Below are 19,981 nucleotides of genomic sequence, written 5' to 3'. Positions count from 1 at the left end.
ACATTTCGTTTCTCAAACAAGTGTAAATTAAAAATTTATAACACCCCCGACAAGTGAAGGATACAGTAACTAGAAAAGAGCTGATAACTTTCAAACGGTTGAACCGATTTTCTTGGATTATAGCTAAGAATACTCTCGATCAAGCCACCATTCAAACAAACAAACAAAAAACTAAATTAAAATCGGTTCATTACTTTAGGCGCTACGATGCCACAGACAGATACACAGATAGATAAAGAGAACACTTTATTGCACACAACAACACATGCAAAGGAACACAACACAGAAAGAAGAAAACAGAAAAAACAATTGTGTGCAAAGGCGGCCTTATTGCTTGGAGCAATCTCTACCAGGCAACGTTTGCTGAAAGGAGAAGCTAGTCACACACACACAGATACACACGTCAAACTTATAACACCCCTCTTTTTGGGTCGGGGGTTAAAAATAAGACACGTCTGGCGCTAGCGGGTTCTTGGACCACTAGATCTATGTAAGCTTTGCCTTTGTGAATAACGAATGGGAATTTAGGCAAGTACATACGAGAGAATCATTTGGATATGAATTATATTATAAATAGGTATATTTATCACAGTATCACATCACACTATCACACTTCACACTTCATCACACTAATATTATAAAGGGGAAAGTTTGTGTGTATATGTGTCTCTGTGTGTGTATGTTTGTTACTCCTTCACACAAAAACTACTGAATGGATTAGGCTGAAAAGAATGGAGATAGATTAACCCTGGATTAGCACATAGGCTACTTTTTATCTTGGAAAATTAAAGAGTTCCCAGGGGATTTTTAAAAACCTACATCCACGCGAACGAAGTCGCAGGCATCAGCTAGTAAGTTCCTAAAATGTCTGTTTTCGACTCTAAATTCTATATAATCAAACTTGCTTATTTAGGATCGTACGTAAGCAAAGCAGTTTATGATTTGGAAGCTTTGGACAGATTACTACATGAAAGCTCTCTGACAAGGATCGAAACATTTCACATACAAGTTTATACAGTATTACTACTATATTTAAAGTTCAAATTCGTTTGTTAGTTAATCCGCGTTTGTATTAGTAGTAAAATGCGTATACTAGGTACTGTAAAGCGGTTATTACTAGTAAACGCAATTTCCTTAGTAATGCCTTACGTGCCTTCATGTGGGTACTAAGATGGGATCCAATCGGTTGAGCTTCGACCAAGCAATTTTAGTATTTAAAGAGGGTTTATTTAGTAGCCTACTTTCTAGAAAACCTACTTCGTCGTAGTTCTTATCTTAGTCCACTTGTGCTAATGCCTAAAAAAAGCATGGTCGTAGTCAGGAATTGATTTCGGGAGAAAAACCTAAAAATATACGCGACTGACCTAGGGTTAATAAAAACAGCGCCGATTTAAAGCTTCGGAAAAGCTAATCTTCTTGAACTATATCATGACAATCTATACTAATAATAAATAAAATTGAAATGACTGTCTGTCTGAACGGGCTAATCTTCAAAATGGCTGAACCTATTTTGACGGGACTTCCACAAACATTAAACAAGGAGTAACGTAGGCTACTTTTTAACCGACTTTAAAAATGGAGGGGTTGTATTTTTCTACCTATGCTCTGATATCTCAGAGATTTCTGAACCGATTTGCGTATTTTTTTTTATCGATAAAGAAACTTTGCAACATTGTTCCATTAAGAATTTGGATTCCAACTCCTCAATCCTGATGCTGCAGGGGATCTGACCAATCCACGCGAGCGAAGCTGATAACGGGCATCGTCTAGTGATAAAAAGAACCAAATTCAGTTTCCAATTAGAGAGAAACTGACAGAAAAAGATCAAACAAGTATTAAGTACTAAAGCTTTACAAGGTAACACGGTAACACCCATTCACGGTGTTTAGAATGCTCCTGCAAAAAGGCGCATGCATGCGATTTACAATGTAGCTGGCATGCCCACAGGCTAACCCGATAAACAGAAATAAATTGGTTTACCCGAACGCATGCCAATTTAAAACTTAGACCATGCTAATAAAGTTGAAATTAGATTAGAGCGTTGCTAGGAATATATTCGCTGTATTTCGCCGGCCCGCGGCGGAATTGTGACGTGCATTTGTTTACTCGCGACCGCAACGCGCCGAATTCGCTAACGAACTTATTATTCGAATTTCGAATGGCAATCTTCGGAGCTACGGCCATGTTATTTATGTTAGGCTAGGTTTACACGGGCAGCTTTGAAGCAGTCAGGATTGACTGGTTCAAGCTATGACTGCTTAGTGAACCATAGTCTTCTATTTGCATACATACATGGAACGGCTCGAGCAGTTGTGACTGCTCTCGGCGGTCAGCAACACGATGTTTCATCGTGCGGTCAAGCAGTTGCCAGGCATACACTGACTTCTTGAGCAGTCGACTGGAGAGGGTAACTGCGCGAGTTACCTCTCTACCCGCATCCCACTTCCGCGACACGCACCTAATTCATTGCAACTGATCTGGCAGTCGAAACCGACTACTACGACAGTTATCAATGGCAACTTCAAGCTGTTGACAATGATTGCTCGAGCTGTAGGGCCGGCCTTAGACAATCACAGTGGCCAATTCTGTTGTAGACGTATAGTTCGTCACAGGTCGACCTGGCAATCGAAACCCGTTGCGGGATAGCGCGAGTGACTCGCGGGTGTACGGGGTGTCCTTCCGCCTCATACCCCGATTGCCATGTCGACCTGTGTGTGTTGTGTGTGTGTGCGTGTGTGCGTGCGTGCGTGCGTGCGTGCGTGCGTGTGTGCGTGCGTGCGTGCGTGCGTGCGTGCGTGCGTGCGTGTGTGTGTGTGTGTGTAGTTTTTAACTATACAGGTTTGTAATCAATAACCCGTGAGAACTCTTTGATTTTCCTGAATAAAAAATAATTTGTAATTTGTATCCGTCTCCAGGATTCAAGCTATTTCTGTATCAAATAGATCATACCGGCAAATTCACGCACGTGGATTTAGGGTTTTAAAAATGCCGTCTTTTTGTTTTTATTTTTCGGTAGTTTTGATTTTTCGGAACCAAAAGAACCTGTCGTTTCCCAGGATTCAAGCTATATCTGTACCAAAAGTCGTTTAAACACAAGGGCCGTGAAAAGCTAGCAGACAGAAATGCTTTCGCATTTAAAATATTTCATGGAAATATGTATTATAGAATAATGTATATAATATGCAACAAGATAGAACTAATTATAGTCTGCATGCTATAATTAATTCCGTCCCCTTAATTATGAGACTTTCTGTTCTATATATATTCATCTATATCTAGAGGAAAAGAGTTAAAAAAACTGGAAAAAATAGCTTTATCAGTTATAAATTGTACCTAGGCACATCTTATTTTTAATATTATCAGAGCTATTACAAAAAATAAAAACCCTTTGCTAAGAATATCTTCTATAGGTAAATTAAGATCTAAATAAATAATTTACTACACCCTGTAACCTGCTAAAATTAAATATAAATAATATAAAATCTTAATATGGTCAGCATAATTAAAAACCAGCAGCGTTTCCATTACTCCGAGGATCATACGCACCTTCGTACATACCATCTGGGTATCTTACTAATGCACCAGCTTGGCCAACTTCTTCCGAGTACGGTGGTAAAATAATAATTTTATGCCCTATTTTTCTAAGATATTCGATTGTTTCATCACTAAATCTACTCTCTAGTTGTAAAAAATCACTGTTGTTTCCGCCAGTTGTTGGCCCATATACCCATCTGGGCTCACAAATGGACTTCTGCAAATTCATCCCTTGAACTACATATCGATGGAAGAGTGCGGCTTGGGTCTGGGGTTGTCCGTCGCCACCTCTCGTACCATAAATCATGATACGACCGTCGTTCAACTTAGCAGCGGCAGGATTCAAAGTATGGAAGGGTTTCTTTCCAGGCACTAAAGATCGTATATGATCCTTCTCAAGATGGAAGGAAATACCACGATTGTGCCACAAGATTCCCGTGTCAGGTAAAACAACTCCGCTCCCGAACCCTTGGTAAATGCTCTGTATAAATGAAACTGAAAATCCCTTGCTGTCCATTATGCCCATCCAAATGGTATCCCCGGGGCCTTCGCCTTTTCCATTTACGGACACTTCAGTGAGACTAATATTCCTTGCCATTTCGGAAATTGCGTGACTCGATAGCATTGATTGGGGATCAATTTTCATGTATCGAGGGTCGGTCAAGTGCTCGTCGCGTAACACAAATGCCTTTTTTGTAGCTTCAACTGTTGCATGAATAAATTGGCCTTCATTTCGGCCGTCGATATGTAACTGATCCAAGATTCCGAGAATCGATAAAGAAAGTAGACCTTGAGTTGGTGGCGGTAGGTTGAAAATTTCACCGTGCGAATGAGCCAATTTCAACGGAGTCCGCCTAATGGCTGAGTAATTTGCAAGATCTGTTTCTGTGATTGGCATACCGAGGGACGCCATGTCTTTCGCAATCAATTTCGCTAAATCACCTCGATAGAAACTATTTAATCCGTTCCGTGAGAGAGCTTTGAATGTTTTTGCCAAATTCCTTTGACGAAATAATTGACCCTCTTTGGGTAGCGTTCCGTTTGGTAAAAATATGTTCCTGAATTCTTCAGAATTGTTTTCATTAAATCCATGCTCTTTAAGCGCGTCTATATGCGAACACGAAATAGGGAATCCTTCTTCCGCGTACGTGATAGCATCGGCTAATAATTTAGATATAGATTGCCTTGGATAACCGCTTTCGGATACATATTTCAAAACCTCTTCCCAACCACCGACAGTTCCAGCAACAGTGATAGCTGATTTTGGACCTTTCAACGGGATCTTACTATACCCTTTAAAAAATTGGTCATTAGCTAAGCTACCGGCTGATCCACAGGCCTCTATGGCGACATAGTCACCGGTGGGGGGGACGATGAGCCAAAACCCATCACCACCAATGCTGTTCATGTGGGGATATACGACGGAAATGGTCGCCGCCGCAGCCACCATAGCCTCCATAGCAGTTCCGCCATCTATTAAAATTCTTAAAGCACTTTGCGTTGCCAAATGATGTGGTGTCACAACCATTCCTCGTGGGGCGAAGGTTCTAGTCTCCATATTTAAAGCTATGTTCTTTGAGATTCTGAAACAAAATTTCCTCATTTAAAGTAAACAATAAAATCCTCATAGATAGGAGTCCACCGATTGAAACTTTTGGATGCATAAAGATCGTTCCAAGTTATTCGTTGCGTCTGTATTGTATGGAACTACCAGTAGTTTCGAAAGGAATGGACTTTGGGATAACTTGAATGTGTAGGCTCTCAACTTGTTGATTCAGATTTCAGGTGAACCGAAATAGTTCTGTATGATTTATTGGGTGTATACCTACTTATCACATAAAATTATCATGCAGACGCATGAAACCCTTTTCGGAGAAACTTTGTAAATCTTTGTCGGATTTTAATATTTTTTTCAGCGTACCTACGTCATTAAAATTTTATCCTAATCTATACTAATAAATAAAATTGGAGTGTCTGTCTGTAATTTCGAAATAACTACCTCATATTAAGCTCATATGGTTATTTGAACGATACCAACACTGAATCACACGTTTTTAAAATTTTTGTCTGTCTGTCTGTCTGTCTGTCTGTCTGTCTGTCTGTCTGTCTGTTTGAAAAGGCTAATCTTCGGAACGGCTGGACGGATTTTGACGGGGTTTTCACAGACAAGTAGAGAATTGACCAGGGAGTAAAATAGGCTACTTTTTTAACCGACTTTCAAAAAGGGAGTTGTGTTTTTCTACCTATGTACACCGAAATCTCCGAGATTTCTGAACCGATTTGCGTCATTTCTTTTTTAATCGATAGAGAAACTTCGCGACATTGTTTCATAAAAAATTTGGAGTCTAACTCTTCAATCCTGATGCTGCAGGGGATCTGACCAATCCACGCGGGCGAAGCTGCGGGCATCAGCTAGTTTATAATAAAGTAATAATATTAATCAAATTCAAAAGTAGGAAAATATCCAACTATTATGAAATGTACCTCCTGGAGTTCTTACCATAAATAATATTTTATATAAGTACTTATTACTTACTTAATAATTTAATTATTATAAATTATTTGACAATGGGCAATTTTATTCATAAAATCTCTAGCGAAGCTATCCAAGGTGGTAAAAGGCAAATTATTATATTTTAATTGAATTTGGTAATAGCACTAGTCTGTTGATATTCAATTAACCCCCTAAGGTCTTGGACAGATACAACGCGTTTTCAATGCACCTTGTAGAAGTTGTTATTTAGGTAACAAGGTTGTTATTTAATAGAGAGAGAGCTAGCGAGGGCCAGACCTTCGTTATTTTATAAAACCTGAAAAGCTTAGAGCCTAAAGTCTAAGCCCCTCCACCTAATATCTCATTAATCTCAGGCAAAGGGAAATTAATTAGCATAGTTCTTACTTATTTACCTTTTTTTTGTAAATACTATCAAAAACTTCTTCCTCGCTTCGCTCACAATTTTATTTGCCGTTGAGTGAGTGATTGATACGTCCACATGAATTAAGGTTTTTAAAACCACTTGAGAACTTTTTGATTTTCTGGAATAAAAAGTCTATGCTATCACTTAATAGTATCAAATTTTGGTAAAAAAGATGGGCCGTGAAAAGGTATCTAACAGGTAGATAGACCCATTTTCGAATTTATAATAGTAATATAGTTTTATGGTTTAATTTAGTTTATTTAATTGATCACAATTTAAGATAGTAAAAAAAATTAAGATAATAAAAAAAGCTGCAGCGGCTTTGTCACATGCGTCAGTCGCTTCAGCCGCGACGAGGAATTCTCCTTTTTATAGTCGCGTTTTGTTTATCCAAGCCTTAAATTTCATCTAAGACGAAGCCTCAAATTATTTTAATTTGCGACCGACTTCTCACAGTAGCGTAACATCTTTCATCGCTAATTGGAAAAACTTCTATGACGAACTGTTTCACAACGTCAAAAGGCCTTTGCAGGCGTTGATTTTCTCGTGGTGAACCATTTTCTGGGTTCCGTGTCTGAAAGGTACCAACGGAACCCTATTACTAGTTAAGCGTTCGTCCGTCCGTCCATCTGTGTGTCTGTCAGCGGGCTTTTAGCGTGTAGAAATTTTCAAAGAACGTATATTTCTATTGCAATATAATGAAAATTAAAAATACATTATACATGCATACAAATAATAAAAAAAATTATGAATACATACAAATAATAATGTTTTTTTTAAAGAATATTAGCCATGTTAAATGACTAATATTCCCCTTTCCTCTCCAACTAAGCGTCAGGCTTGTGCTAGGAGTAGGTACGACAATAGTGCAACGGGCGGGGTTTGAAGTTTGAACCGCCGACCTTTCGGTTTTCAGTCCACTCTTTTACCGGTTGAGCTATTGAGGCTCATTTTGACGTGGCCGACATGAATTTTTTTAAAGTGCTATTTCTTGTACGGTAATACGAATCGTGTGTAAGTGTGACTCGCACTTGACGATTTTTTCTTACTACAGGTTTATTAAAATACATTTTTCTATATTATCGGCCATGATTAACTACCTAGGTACGTATTAAACTGTGTATTAAACATGACATTAATTGATTATTTCAGGTTAAATAAAATAACGAAGATCTGGCACGCACGGGCTCTTTGTCTTTATTTCGGTACCTTTCCTCAAACTCAAAGTAGATGGGTTAGTAAGTTTTTTATTAACCTCCGACCCAAAAAGAGGGATGTTATAAGTTTGACGTGTGTATTACTAATGAACCGATTTTAATATTTTTTTTTTTTTGTTTGAAAGGTGGCTTGATCGAGAGTGTTCTTAGCTATAATTCAAGAAAATCGGCTCAGCCGTTTGAAAGTTATCAGCTCTTTTCTAGTTAAATTTTTAATTATAATTAAATAACCATTTAAGATAAAATTGGGACTTCGTCTGTGTTGGTGTTAGCTGGAGGGCGTGCTCTGCCTTTTTGGAGTGTTTTTTCTTTTTGTTAAAACTAACTGGAAAGCGCTCTAAGGGGGTGCCGTGCGTGTGTCGGCGAGCGCCGGCACAGACGGGGTCCATACTTGTATAGTTTAACTAACTTGTTACAAATAACTACAAACTTGACATTGGCTAGTCTTTGTAAAGCCAGACGAGAGAGAAAAAAAAAAGATAAAATTGGTTGCTTCAACTTACTACCTATTATGTTTTCGGTTTTCACTCACGACGGTTTATGCACACGTCTAATCTATGTTGAGTTTTAAACTAATATGTAATTTTTATTTTATTTTTAACTTTAATATATTAATGCATTCTAGTGATAACACTATGTTTATAGTTACACAAGGTGATATTAAATATTTTGTCAAGTCTTACCGATTTCCTAACTTTAGCTATCTTCAAAGTGTTTTATCAATACAGACTACTGCAGTAGTTAGATACAATCGCTATGTAAACACAATGGAAAGATAAATAAAATAAAAAATAAGACGTACTTAATTGTTATGTACTTTTCAAAAAATATAAAAACCGGCCAAGTGCGAGTCAAACTCGCGCACCGAAAGTTCCGTACCTACTACAAAAGAAGTAAAACGCTAAGAATCTCTTCGAATTGCAAAACTAACTTTGTTTATTGAGGTTTATTGTTAAATATCAAAACCTATGTTAGAGCGTTTGCTTTATTTTTGTCCTGTAAAATATATCTATACATAAACCTCTACTGACCATAATTATTTTTTCAGATTTTTCTATTGATAAACTTCGGAGGTAAGGAGGTGGGGGGACGATATTTTTTTCGAAAAAATAATATTTTGTCAAAACTCATAAGCTTTTCTTGATAACATATTATGTTACCAAGATTTTATGGTTTGGATTTCAAGATATATGAAACTCTACATAATTAGGTATTATGCAACCGTTTCATAGATTACTATTTAAAAATAAAAAAAAGATTCCGACGAATTGAGAACCTCCTCCTTTTTTGGAAGTCGGTTAAAAATAGTTCTAATATGAATAATGGATTATCTAATGGAAAACGTAAAAATAATAAATAGTAAAAATTGTCAAAAAGTGAATTGGTCAGGGGACACCCGGGTTTGAACCGGGGACCTCTCGATCTGCAGTCGAATGCTCTACCACTGAGCTATATCCCCACTTGAGTAACGAGTTTAAAATATTGATAAGAACCTAATGCCTACCTAGATTTTAAATTTTTTATTGAGTTTAATAATTATAATATCAAATATAATTCTAATATAATTTAACCTTAAACCCATAAGTTCATTTTAATTAAGTAACAGCAGATGTCATTATTATTATTAACAATTTAACAACCCACCCAGGCATCGCACGGGTAGCTTATTATAATTTTCGCAGGGATCTCTAATTTTTATTATCATTGGATAATGTAGCATCACATTTCTATAACTGGTGAACGAACTTTCAAAATTGGTTCAGTAGTCCCCGCGATTACTTCCTACAAAAAACTTTTAAACTTTAGCTCGTTATTTTAGTAGAGATTTAACATGCAATAATTAATTATAATAATATTATAATACGCATATTATAATATATTTATATGATATTTTAATTTTTATCGCAGTACAGCGCCATCTGTGCATTCGCTTTGGAACTACTAAGAGAAATGCTCGTTGGTTCTAAAACATAAAATCAAAACTTTACAATGACTTACGCTAGATGGCACACTTAGTCGAAAGTCAATTTACGGTACTCGCGTTATGGACAAAATCTTTAATACTGTTTTTAATATTTTATTACTTTTCCAATTTATTTAATCTTTTCCAATTTATTCAATCTACTTATTTAATTTCAACGAACTTTCAACACGCCTCGTAAGAAAAAAATGTTTAAAGCTACGCGAGCTTATACACGCATTTTCTATTAGGTAGACAGGTACATAATGTAGGTATGTACCTACCAATAATGAAATGAAGGTTGCGTTGAAGTTAAGGTATATTAAGAAATATGGATTAAGCAGGAATAGAAATACCACAAAAGCTACAAATATCCAACGGGTCACTTATTAATCTCACTAAACAGCTTTGTTTCCCCTATGCATACTCTGCACTCATGCCGACATGGTTCACGAACTTCGCGTAACATTTGGTCTGGATAACGAATTCCGCTCCCCATCCAATGTCAGATTTGTCATGAACAAAAGCGACATGAGCTGATGAGGTAGTTAGGTATCTACGTTGTGAAGCCACGATTGCTCAGCGTGGTTTTCGGCGGGAGGATAACTTGGAAACGAATAGTTACTTGGAGTTTCGTGGGCCCCGTTGCGAACTAAGGTCTCAACTTTCTGTATTCCAAGAACTTGTCATCAACAAGACAGGCGGTGATGGCCTAGTGGTTAAAAAAATGTCGGCCTCCTAATCGAGGGTCCAGGGTTTGATCCCGGGCACTCATCTATAACTTTTCTAGTGCGTTATAAGCAATTAAAATACCTAGTTACCTAAATATGCCACTTCGGAGTTTGTAAAACATTGTGAGCAAACTTGCATGCCTGAGTTTTTCATAATGTTCTCCTTTGAGAACATAGTTAATTGAGATTGGTAAACTTCGCATATCTTTATATGCGAAGTTTGCCAATCCAATCCGCACTGGGCCAGAGCGTGACAGACTATGGCCTAAACACTTCTCTTTCTGACTTTCTGAGAGGAGATCCGTGCTCAGTAGTGACTGTAGGCCGATCATATTCTTTGGGGCCAATGATGGGATGATCATGACGGTCGCGCGCGTCTTTACGCGTACATTTGGCATAATATTACCTATTATATTATTATTAGTGTAGTATGTGTAGAATCTTTAAGTTAGTCTTAAGTAAATAACCACTGAGCACTAAAAACGAAGAAAATTTTAGAAAAGTGGAAAAAAATCATATTGCATCAAATGTAGTAAAAATGACAACCCTGATCACACAGGCTCTCGCTTGGCAGTTGGCAGCTGGGCTCAATACAAAAAATTACGTGAACACGAACAGTCAACAAATTACAAAGTTGTGAACGGAACGGAACGTAACGCCCGCCGGTTGATCATGAGCTTAGTGCGTGAAAATCCAAAATAGATTTGTATTATTTTATAAATTGTGGTGTGACGTAACAAATCCAAGCGAACTTAACACAAACCCCAAGTTAAACATTACAGTATTTTCTTCTGGAGGAAAACTGCATAGTGGTGACGAAAAAACACTGTAATGTTTAAATTTTTGTCCAATTCCTTGATAACTCAGGCCAGCTGTCAAGAGGTGGGTAAGTTTTTGCTTTTGATCGGTGTATTAACGTATTTAGAAAGATCTAAGTAATTATTGTAATATCAATAAATGATTTGCTATCGTCAGTATGCGGCATTTTGTTGGCACGAGCGCCCTTGAAGAGTCTGCCCTTGAAATAATGCAAACATCTGATTAGCAGCAATCTTCCGTTGCTGTCGCTCATATCGTATTTCAAACTTGAATTCTATGAACAGTAAAGTTTCCCAAAAAGTTATCTTTGCACAAAATGCATGTTACAGTCTCGTTTGTTTTGACAGATTATTAGATAATCGGTTGGGAGCTAACCTCTTTGACCTTAACCAAGAATACTTAATATTTGTTAAAAATAATAATAATATAAGTACTTAATGATCACCCAATTACTGAGTATGGATCTCCTCTCAGAACGAGATGGTGTTCCATCCATAGTCCATCCATATCCAGTTCCATCCATAGTCTACCCTGGATTGGCAGATTTCACACACCTTTGAGACTATTGTAGAGAACTCTCAGGCATGCAGGTTTCCTCACTATATTTTCCTTCACCTTCATAGCAAGTGATACTTGCTTGAGTACTCAGAATGCACATAACTCCGAAAAGTTAAAGATGTCTGCTTAGAATTGAACCCTGATCTCCTGTATAGGAGGTGAATGTCTTAACCACTAAGCTGTCACAGCCAACAAGTGTAAATTAAAAATTTATAACACCCCCAACAAGTGAAGGTTACAGTAACTAGAAAAGAGCTGATAACTTTCAAACAGCTGAACCAATTTTCTAGGATTATAGCTAAGAATATTGATCAAGCCACCTTTCAAACGAAAAAAAACTAAATTAAAATTGGTTCATTAGTTTAGGAGCTACGATGCCACAGACAGATACACAGATCCACAGATACACACATCAAACCTATAACACCCCGTTTTTTGGGTCTGAGGTTTAAAAATATACAGTTAAAGTGAATTGCAACTGTTCTAAATTTAAAATTAAATAAATTGTGCACTCACCTAATACAGATACATTAATGACTAAAATGCTGATAGCTATATTTGTTTTTATATATATTAACATAACCGATCTTCTCTGACCAGTTAGCTGATAACATTATCACCATGTGACAAGATAATATTACATATCTTCTACGTCAAGTAGTTCAATATCCATCAATTTAGTACAAGACTTGTCTCCGCAACGCTATGACTATGACTCGGGTAACTTCACTTTTCTAATTGATTCACATTTGGAGATATTACCTGAAACTGGTGTTCATTTGTTTTATTGGTTTGATAAAAAGTGGTTTTGTGGTTTGTGTTTGATAAAATAGTGAGTGCTGTCATATGAAAATGGTTTCTAATGCAAAGTACATGGGGTTTGAATTTTTGTTTGCCTATACTTTAACACATTAACAATACTAGTTAGGTAGGTACTTAACTCTTTAATATATTAAATTAATCATGTTAAACAGTTAAACACTGATGAATATTAAGTAAGTGGTTAAATTGTTTGGTTACATCAAATTACTTGAATCAGTATTCATTCATTTGACCTCTCTGCCTCAGTAGGTATTATCAAACGTTATTTTGCTATGTGAGATGAATCTGAGTGATTGTAGTTAGGTAAGGTTAGATTAGGTTAATTAGAATGAAATCGGCCAAATATCAGAAATTGGTTGTCAGATCTGTTGCTATTTTTATAATTTACCTACTTTTAATTAAACATAAGTTTTGGTGTAAGTAATTAAGTAGGTAAGTAAATCTATACATATAATAAAATTGTAGAAAAGTGGTGGTACAATGGAAATATATAAAAAAAAGTAGCAGGTTATTATATAGATGCCAAACCCGAAATTGTAATTAATTTTTTTTTGTCTGTTTATCTGTGTGTTTGTGCACGCTAATATCAGAAACGGCTTATTCGATTTAGATACGGTTTTCACTAATATATGTATTGTAGTAAGCTTCACTTAACATTTAGTGTTTATTTCATGTCAATCGGTTCATTTAATAAAAAAGTTATGTCAATTTAAAGAAGGTGAACATTTTTAACGTACATGCTGCCCGAAAAGTCACTATTCCACGCGAACGAAGTCGCGGGCACAGCTAGTCACACTAATATTATAAAGGAGAAAGTTTGTATGTGTGTGTGTGTGTGTGTGTGTGTGTGTGTGTGTGTGTGTATGTGTATGTTTGTTACTCCTTCACGCAAAAACTACTGGACGGATTGGGCTGAAATTTAGAATGGAGATAGATTATACCCTGGATTAGCACATAGGCTACTTTTTATCCCGGAAAATCAAAGAGTTCCCACGGGAATTTTAAAAACCTACATCCACGCGAACGAAGTCGCGGGTATCAGCTAGTCCATAATATAAATAGTAGTTAATAACTCAAGTAGGCTAAATGCAGACACCATTTGCATTAGGTACCTACAAAGGATTCCATTAAATATAAAGTTAAACTTAATAATTCTAAAGTATTCATTGTTATAGTAAAGAATAAGTATTTAAGTTTATTGTATAAAATGTAAGTGTTATCAAATGCTCCCATATTCAATGGTTATGAATTTAGGCCAGCGATACATTGCATGGAAATTCCATTGTGGATCTTGTGTTGCCTATCACATTATTAAGAGTACACTTCTTACGTGCGTCTTCATACAAACTTATTACAATTACAATTATTAGTCTATTATTTGTAGATCTATAACAAGATATCGATTTATCTTTCCATTATCTATGCCCTTGCCAGGTAGGAAACTTTGCAAGACTATTGGCTTTATGACAAACTTATTTAATAATAATTTCAAATTTCTTTAATAGGTTTCGAAATTTTAAAGAGTAGGTATGTCGCGCTCGTAAATGTTGACTGCAATAGCTGCATGCTCTCACGCTAGACTTGAAGCGACCATGGAGATCACTCTTAAATAACTAGATTTCCAGGTTCCATAGATTCGATCCCAGACGAGAACTTTCGGAGTTAGGTAGTATGTGCATTTTAAGTAATCCAGCAATGCGCGGGACTTCAATTGCTTTTATACATGGCATAATATTGTATATCAAATCTTTGAAAAGAGCAACCGCCGAGTTTCTTGCTGGTTCTTCTCGGTAGGAAAGGCATTCCGAACCAGTGGTAGATGCTTTTGACGATTCAAAAGAACTTGTAAAAGTCTAATTGAATAAAAATATTATGAATTTTGAATTTGAATTTTTGAAATTAAATATCACTTGTCTTAATAGTGTAGCAAAACATCATGAGGAAATCTGCATGCCTGTGAGTTCTCCATAATGTTCTCCATAAAGGTGTGTGAAGTCTGCCAATCCAGAGTGGTCCATATAGTATGGTAGACTATGGTCAAAATCCAAACCTTTTTCATTCTGGGAGGAAACCTGTGCTCTGTAGTAAACCGGCGATGGGGTGACATGATGATGATGATGAAATATACTAGAGGATGCCCGCGACTTCGTCCGCGTGGATTGAGGTTTTTAAAGATCCCGTGGGAACTGTTTGATTTTCCGGGATAAAAAGTTGCTTATGTCAGTTACAGGAACGTAAGCTACCTCGGTACCAATCATACAAATCGGTTAAGCGGATGGATCTTTAGCAATCCCGTGGGAACTCTTTGATTTTCCGGGATAAAAAGTAGCCTTTGTCCGTCCCCGGGGTATAAGCTGACCCTGTACCTTTCGTCAGAATCGGTTACACTGTTAGGCCGTGAAAGGGTAGCAGACAGACAGACAGACACACTTTCACATTTATAATATTAAGTATGGATTAGGCAAGTGCCTAATTGACTGTATGGGTGCGCTAGATTCGTTGTCCGCAAAGTGTGAACTCGGTGACGGATTTTCCGACAATGTAGCACTAGCCTAAGTATCAAGGTACACTATAGCATTGTCGGGTATACGTCATACATCGAGTGCATACGCTAACTACCTTGACTAGAGCTGTTCCATCTCCCTATAGTAGGCAAGTTTAGTTGCATATTGTTATAATCTATTTTTTAATCTCATACACTAAAATGACAGTTAGAAATGTCAAACTTAAAAATAATGATACCAGCTTAACAAAACTAGTGTATCTGTCTGTGGCATCGTAGCTCGTAAGCTAATGAAACAATTTTAATTTAGTTTTTTGTTTGTTTGAAAGGTGGCTTGATCAAGAGTGTCCTTAGCTATAATCCAAGAAAATCGGTTCAGCCGTTTGAAAGTTATCAGCTCTTTTCTAGTTACTGTAACCTTCACTTGTCGGGGGTGTTATAAATTTTTAATTTACACTTGTAGCCAATAGCAAGCGACTGTCGGCCAAGCTGTCATTTGCAGAGTGCCTATCCCGCGCGCGTAGCATGAACGTTAGATATGTGTAGTAGGTATAGTACGCGACAGGTCGAGATGGCAATCGCGGTATGAAGGGGGGGGGGGGGGGCATAGTCGCACGTCACTCGCGCTCACCCGCAGCGGGTTAGCGCGGGGGCTGTGCGGGCGCGGGTGTGGGGCGTCCCCACCCCAGTGGCCATCAACTTGTCGCACACTATAAATATAAATCTATACATATAATAAAATTGTAGAAAAATACTGTACAATGGAAATATATAAAAAAAAAGTAGCAGGGGTTGTTATTATATCGATGCCGAACCCGAAATTGTAATTAATTTTTTTTGTCTGTTTGTCTGTTTGTCTGTGTGTTTGTGCACGCTAATCTCAGAAACGGCTTATTCGATTTAGATACGGTTTTCACTTTTCACTAATATATTGTAGTAAGCTTCACTTAGGATTTAGTGTTTATTTCATGTCAATCGGTTCATAAATAAAAAAGTTATGTCAATTTAAAGAATCACGGCGCCTCGCGCCTGAGCGTCCGTGGCTATGTAAAGCGCGAAAAGTCACTATTCCACGCGAACGAAGTCGCGGGCACAGCTAGTACAGTACATAAATATAAATTGTCGATCAATGTGCTTGAGCTAAGATGAACTCAATGATGTATCATTCACTAATCAAGATTTGACCGTTCTGAAGATCGTTAAAAGAAGTTCAAGAGACCAAATTCGTGCCATAATGGCAAAACTTCCGATTAGGATTTTTTTAGTTTTTTTAATCTTTTAATTTGACGGCATCTAAGCGTAGCTTGTTCTTGTTATATGCACGTTTCTCAGATGATTCATTTTACGCTCGTCCCCTCTGGTGGGTATCAGTACTTACAAACGGAAACTAGCCAGGCTACTTCCTGATTGTATGCCTACAATCGAGACAATGTAAAAAGCGGTGATAGTGTAGTGGTTAAGACGTCGGACTTCTATTCGTGGGGTTGGGGGTTCGATCCCGGGCACGCACCTCTAACTTTTCGGGAGTTGTGTGCGTATTTGCTTGCTTGCTTCTACGTTGAAGGAAAACATCGTGAGGAAACCTGCATACCTGTTCTTCATAATGTTATCAAAGGTGTGTGAAATCTGCGCGTGCGCAGTAGGCCAGCGTAGCGGACTATGGCCTGAGAGAAAAGCCTCATTCTGAGAAGAGACCTTTGCTCGAGGGGAACGGATCCTTAAAAAACGTGTCAAATAAATGAAAGCCGAAACAAACGGTAAACAGATTTTTGGCCCCATTCAAATGGTAATTAGAGTTAGTTATTCAGTAAATCGTTCACAGAGATTTTACATAATAAGCCCGCTGAAATCGGCGTGAATCGGTTTAAACCAGGTTTAAAATGAGCGCATGTCCTCGTTTAGGCTGCCATGAGATCGCTTTAGTGTAGTTTAGAGGCTCAAACTCATGTGCATGAGCAATTAAATTGTGTTTAGCTGGTTTAGCACATGTTGCTCCCTATTGAAACCATGTTGGACATTGGTATTACTCGTATTTACGATTTGCAGGGCTATTATATTTCACGTACTCTTTCAGTTTAACTGATGATCATTGCTCTACCCATATTATAAATAATAAATATGGACGGACAGACAGACAGACAGACAGACAGACAGACAGATAGACAGACAGACAGACAGACAGACAGACATACATGATAAATCTAAAAGGGTTCCATTTTTTGACATTTGGCTACGAAACCCTAAAAAGTATGTTTGTTTGTTGGTTTCACCTTCAATTGCGTCGTAACGGAGCTTTACAACGAGGGTGTGGATTTTAATCATAATCACTAAATAGTTATATGTATTTTGTTCAACAAGATAGCAAAGTTGATTTTCATTGAGTGAGCAAAAACTACTTTTGCTCACTGGTTTTAGACAGCAAATGCGCCCTTTTTGCATCTGTCCTGCCCTGCAAAATTGATTTTCATTGAGTGAGCAAAAACGACTTTTGCTCACTGGTTTTAGACAGCAAATGCACCCTTTTTGCATCTGTCCTGCCCTGCAAAATCTGTACGTACTGTGCTGTGCTACGCCGCCTGTCTCTCAGCATAATATGCTTAGATTGAATGGTGCAGATTGTAAAGTCAGCGTTCGTCGTTTCCTTTATATTATCAGAGATTTAAGATATCTTCCGACTATTTAACATTCCACAAGCGATATGTATCTTTGTAGCTGTATTAATTTATTGCTTTAATTCCACTGATTTAAACAACTTTGTTACAGGGGGCTGGTTATTTAAAACGGGCCGATACCGACCGACTTCATGAGATTTTCCTTAAATATGCGACAATAGAGAAAAATGGAGAAAAATATATCACTTCAGACGATTTCGTGCGAAAGTTTCTCGGATTGTTTGTTGAAGGTAAGAAGAAATTTATAATTTTTTAGGAGATGTCTTATGCTTTTGACTGGCTCGGTGGTGTAGTGGCTAGCTATTTAGCTGTGACCCTGCAGCATGAGGTCACAGGTTCGAGTCCTGGGTTGGCCAAACTTTATTGAGTTTTTTAAAAAATTCTCAGTAGCAGCCTGAAATTTGGTGGTGTTTCATCCCCGTGCTTCAGAGAGCACAAAAAGCCCTTGGCCCTGTGTCTCATCCGGTCGTGTCCGGCTTATCGCTCCGTTGGACTAAGAGAGTGAGGGAATAGAGGGTGATAGGTATATCTATTAGTATAAGCTATCTAACCTTTTAAGTACGTGTTCTCCTTACGACGATCCACAGATTGCAATTTTGTGTGAAGAAACGTAACACGGACGTGGCTCGGAAGATCCTTATAAAATCCATTCCTTTCAGATGACTACAACAAGGAGTCAGTGCGTCTCATCGCGGGTATCGTGGACATGGACAAGGACGGCTACATCTCATTCTCGGAGTTCCAGGCCTTCGAGGGGCTGCTATGCGTGCCGGACGCGCTCTACAAGACTGCCTTCCAACTGTTCGACACTAACGGCAACGGGCTCGTCGCTTTTGGTGAGTTGGACCACCTTCTTCTCCTTCTTGCTTTGGTGGCTATGCAGGGCACTTCAGACCCTGTATCACTTTAACAGTTACCAATTTCTTGAGATCGCCATCGTTTTACAGTTCTCGTCCAATACTAATTGCCAGGAACAGCAGTTTCGCCTCCTCTGGGTGCAATATGTGTTTCCTTAGGTGAAGACTACGTTTATGCATTAGTGCCTGACATTGACAGATGATGTGCAGCGGCGTTTCCGTATCCTCTTTAAAGAGCCTACACATATCCGTGCCTTGGAGCTTGAGGTTGAACATATGCCTGTTCATTCCACAATGCCCCGTTAATGCCCGCACTAGAATGCATAAATTTTTCTAGTGCTTTCGACGCAGCCCTCTTGTTGTCGGCTTTACCACCTCTAGGACAAGTATACTGTGGTCCAAGATCAAAAGACGGCTAGGTCTCGTCCTCGGAGTTCCAGGCCTTCGAAGAGCTGCTATGTGTGCCGGACGAGTTGTACAAGGACTGCCTTCAAACTATTCGAAATTAATGGCTACGGGCTTGTCGCTTTGGTGAGTTTGATCAGCTGTGGGACAAGTTAGACGCTGTGGTCCAAAATAGAACCATGGCCTGGTAAGGTTTGAACCCTATAGTAAAAATTTATTCACTGATGCGGTGGGAAAGAAAGACAGTGACGCTGATTCGGTTGTCTTTTTCTAAACTAAAACAGTATCTGCGTCTTTTTCTTTTTGATATTACTAAAAAAGGATGGAACATGAATTTTAGAGCACGCTACAAATTTAAATAGTAAGGCTTCGTGAATTTAGGGCCAGTCGTAAGCCAAGTGTTTAAAGTAGAGTGCACTAAAATGTAGGCTTTAAATTTACAAGTTATTTCCTGTCCTTTTTTAACAATAATAAGAAGAGAAGGATGCAGACACTCTAAATTTAGTTTAGAGAAAAACATCAGAATCGACGCCATTATTATTTTCTTAAAGAGATTTTGTATTTCAAGAAAAGCTTGATACCAACTAAATATTTTTTAAATTCCTTTGGCAAAATAACATTGTTAGGTACGTAATAATCTTTAAACCTGCCCGATTCGTTATCGCAAACAAAGGTGAAGGTCGAACGTCTAACATTCCGAAGGACAGACGTCAGACGGTTAACGATATTGTATGAAGTAATAAGAAAGCGCATACAATATTATTGTACCGCCAATTAGGCTTCTGAAGTCAGACAAGACTTTGAACAAGTTTCTATTTGGTACCTAGTTCTAACAGTCCGAGGTAGCATAAAAGTTTTTTCTCTTTTGTCTGGCTTTACAAAGATTAGCCAATGTCAAGTTTGTAGTTATTTGTAACAAGTTAGGGAAACTATACAAGTATGGACCCCGTCTGTGCCGGCGCTCGCCGACACACGCATGGCACCC

General features: G+C 38.0%; 2 protein-coding genes and 1 non-coding gene across 6 annotated transcripts in view; 1 reads left to right on the top strand and 2 right to left on the bottom strand.

Annotated features, from left to right (window-relative positions):
• Positions 1 to 3,296: 3,296 nt before the first annotated feature.
• On the bottom strand, positions 3,297 to 12,329 carry LOC123867733 (oxamate amidohydrolase proenzyme-like). Its single transcript, XM_045909955.1, has 2 exons — positions 12,254 to 12,329; positions 3,297 to 5,117 (listed from the first exon to the last, which is right to left on the bottom strand). Exon 2 carries the CDS (start codon positions 5,090 to 5,092, stop codon positions 3,503 to 3,505), a length of 1,590 nt encoding a protein of 529 aa, XP_045765911.1. The 5' UTR covers positions 5,093 to 5,117; positions 12,254 to 12,329; the 3' UTR covers positions 3,297 to 3,502.
• On the bottom strand, positions 9,057 to 9,128 carry Trnac-gca. Its single transcript has one exon. It is a non-coding gene; the product is annotated as a tRNA-Cys (tRNA).
• Positions 10,951 to 19,981, top strand: part of LOC123867729 (calcium-binding mitochondrial carrier protein Aralar1) — a 28,386-nt gene continuing 19,355 nt past the window's right edge. The window contains exons 1-3 of one of the 4 annotated variants that reach the window (XM_045909951.1): positions 10,951 to 11,246; positions 17,826 to 17,964; positions 18,394 to 18,570. In XM_045909951.1, the coding sequence (XP_045765907.1) occupies positions 18,441 to 18,570 (130 nt within the window). In that variant the 5' untranslated portion in view covers positions 10,951 to 11,246; positions 17,826 to 17,964; positions 18,394 to 18,440. Of the gene's footprint in view, positions 11,247 to 12,386; positions 12,458 to 17,825; positions 17,965 to 18,393; positions 18,571 to 19,981 lie in introns of those variants that run through there. The other 3 variants (XM_045909948.1, XM_045909950.1, XM_045909949.1) reach the window with 3 other exon arrangements.

The sequence above is a fragment of the Maniola jurtina genome, chromosome 8 (genome assembly GCF_905333055.1).
Source record: "Maniola jurtina chromosome 8, ilManJurt1.1, whole genome shotgun sequence".
In the NCBI taxonomy this organism is placed as follows: Eukaryota; Metazoa; Arthropoda; class Insecta; order Lepidoptera; family Nymphalidae; genus Maniola; species Maniola jurtina.
Note: the sequence above shows the minus strand (reverse complement) of the source record. Positions and strands in the feature narration are given on the sequence as shown.

Excerpts from the sequence above, each read along its gene's own strand:
- LOC123867733 (XM_045909955.1), bottom strand. The coding sequence starts at position 5,092 with ATGGAGACTAGAACCTTCGCCCCACGAGGAATGGTTGTGACACCACAT.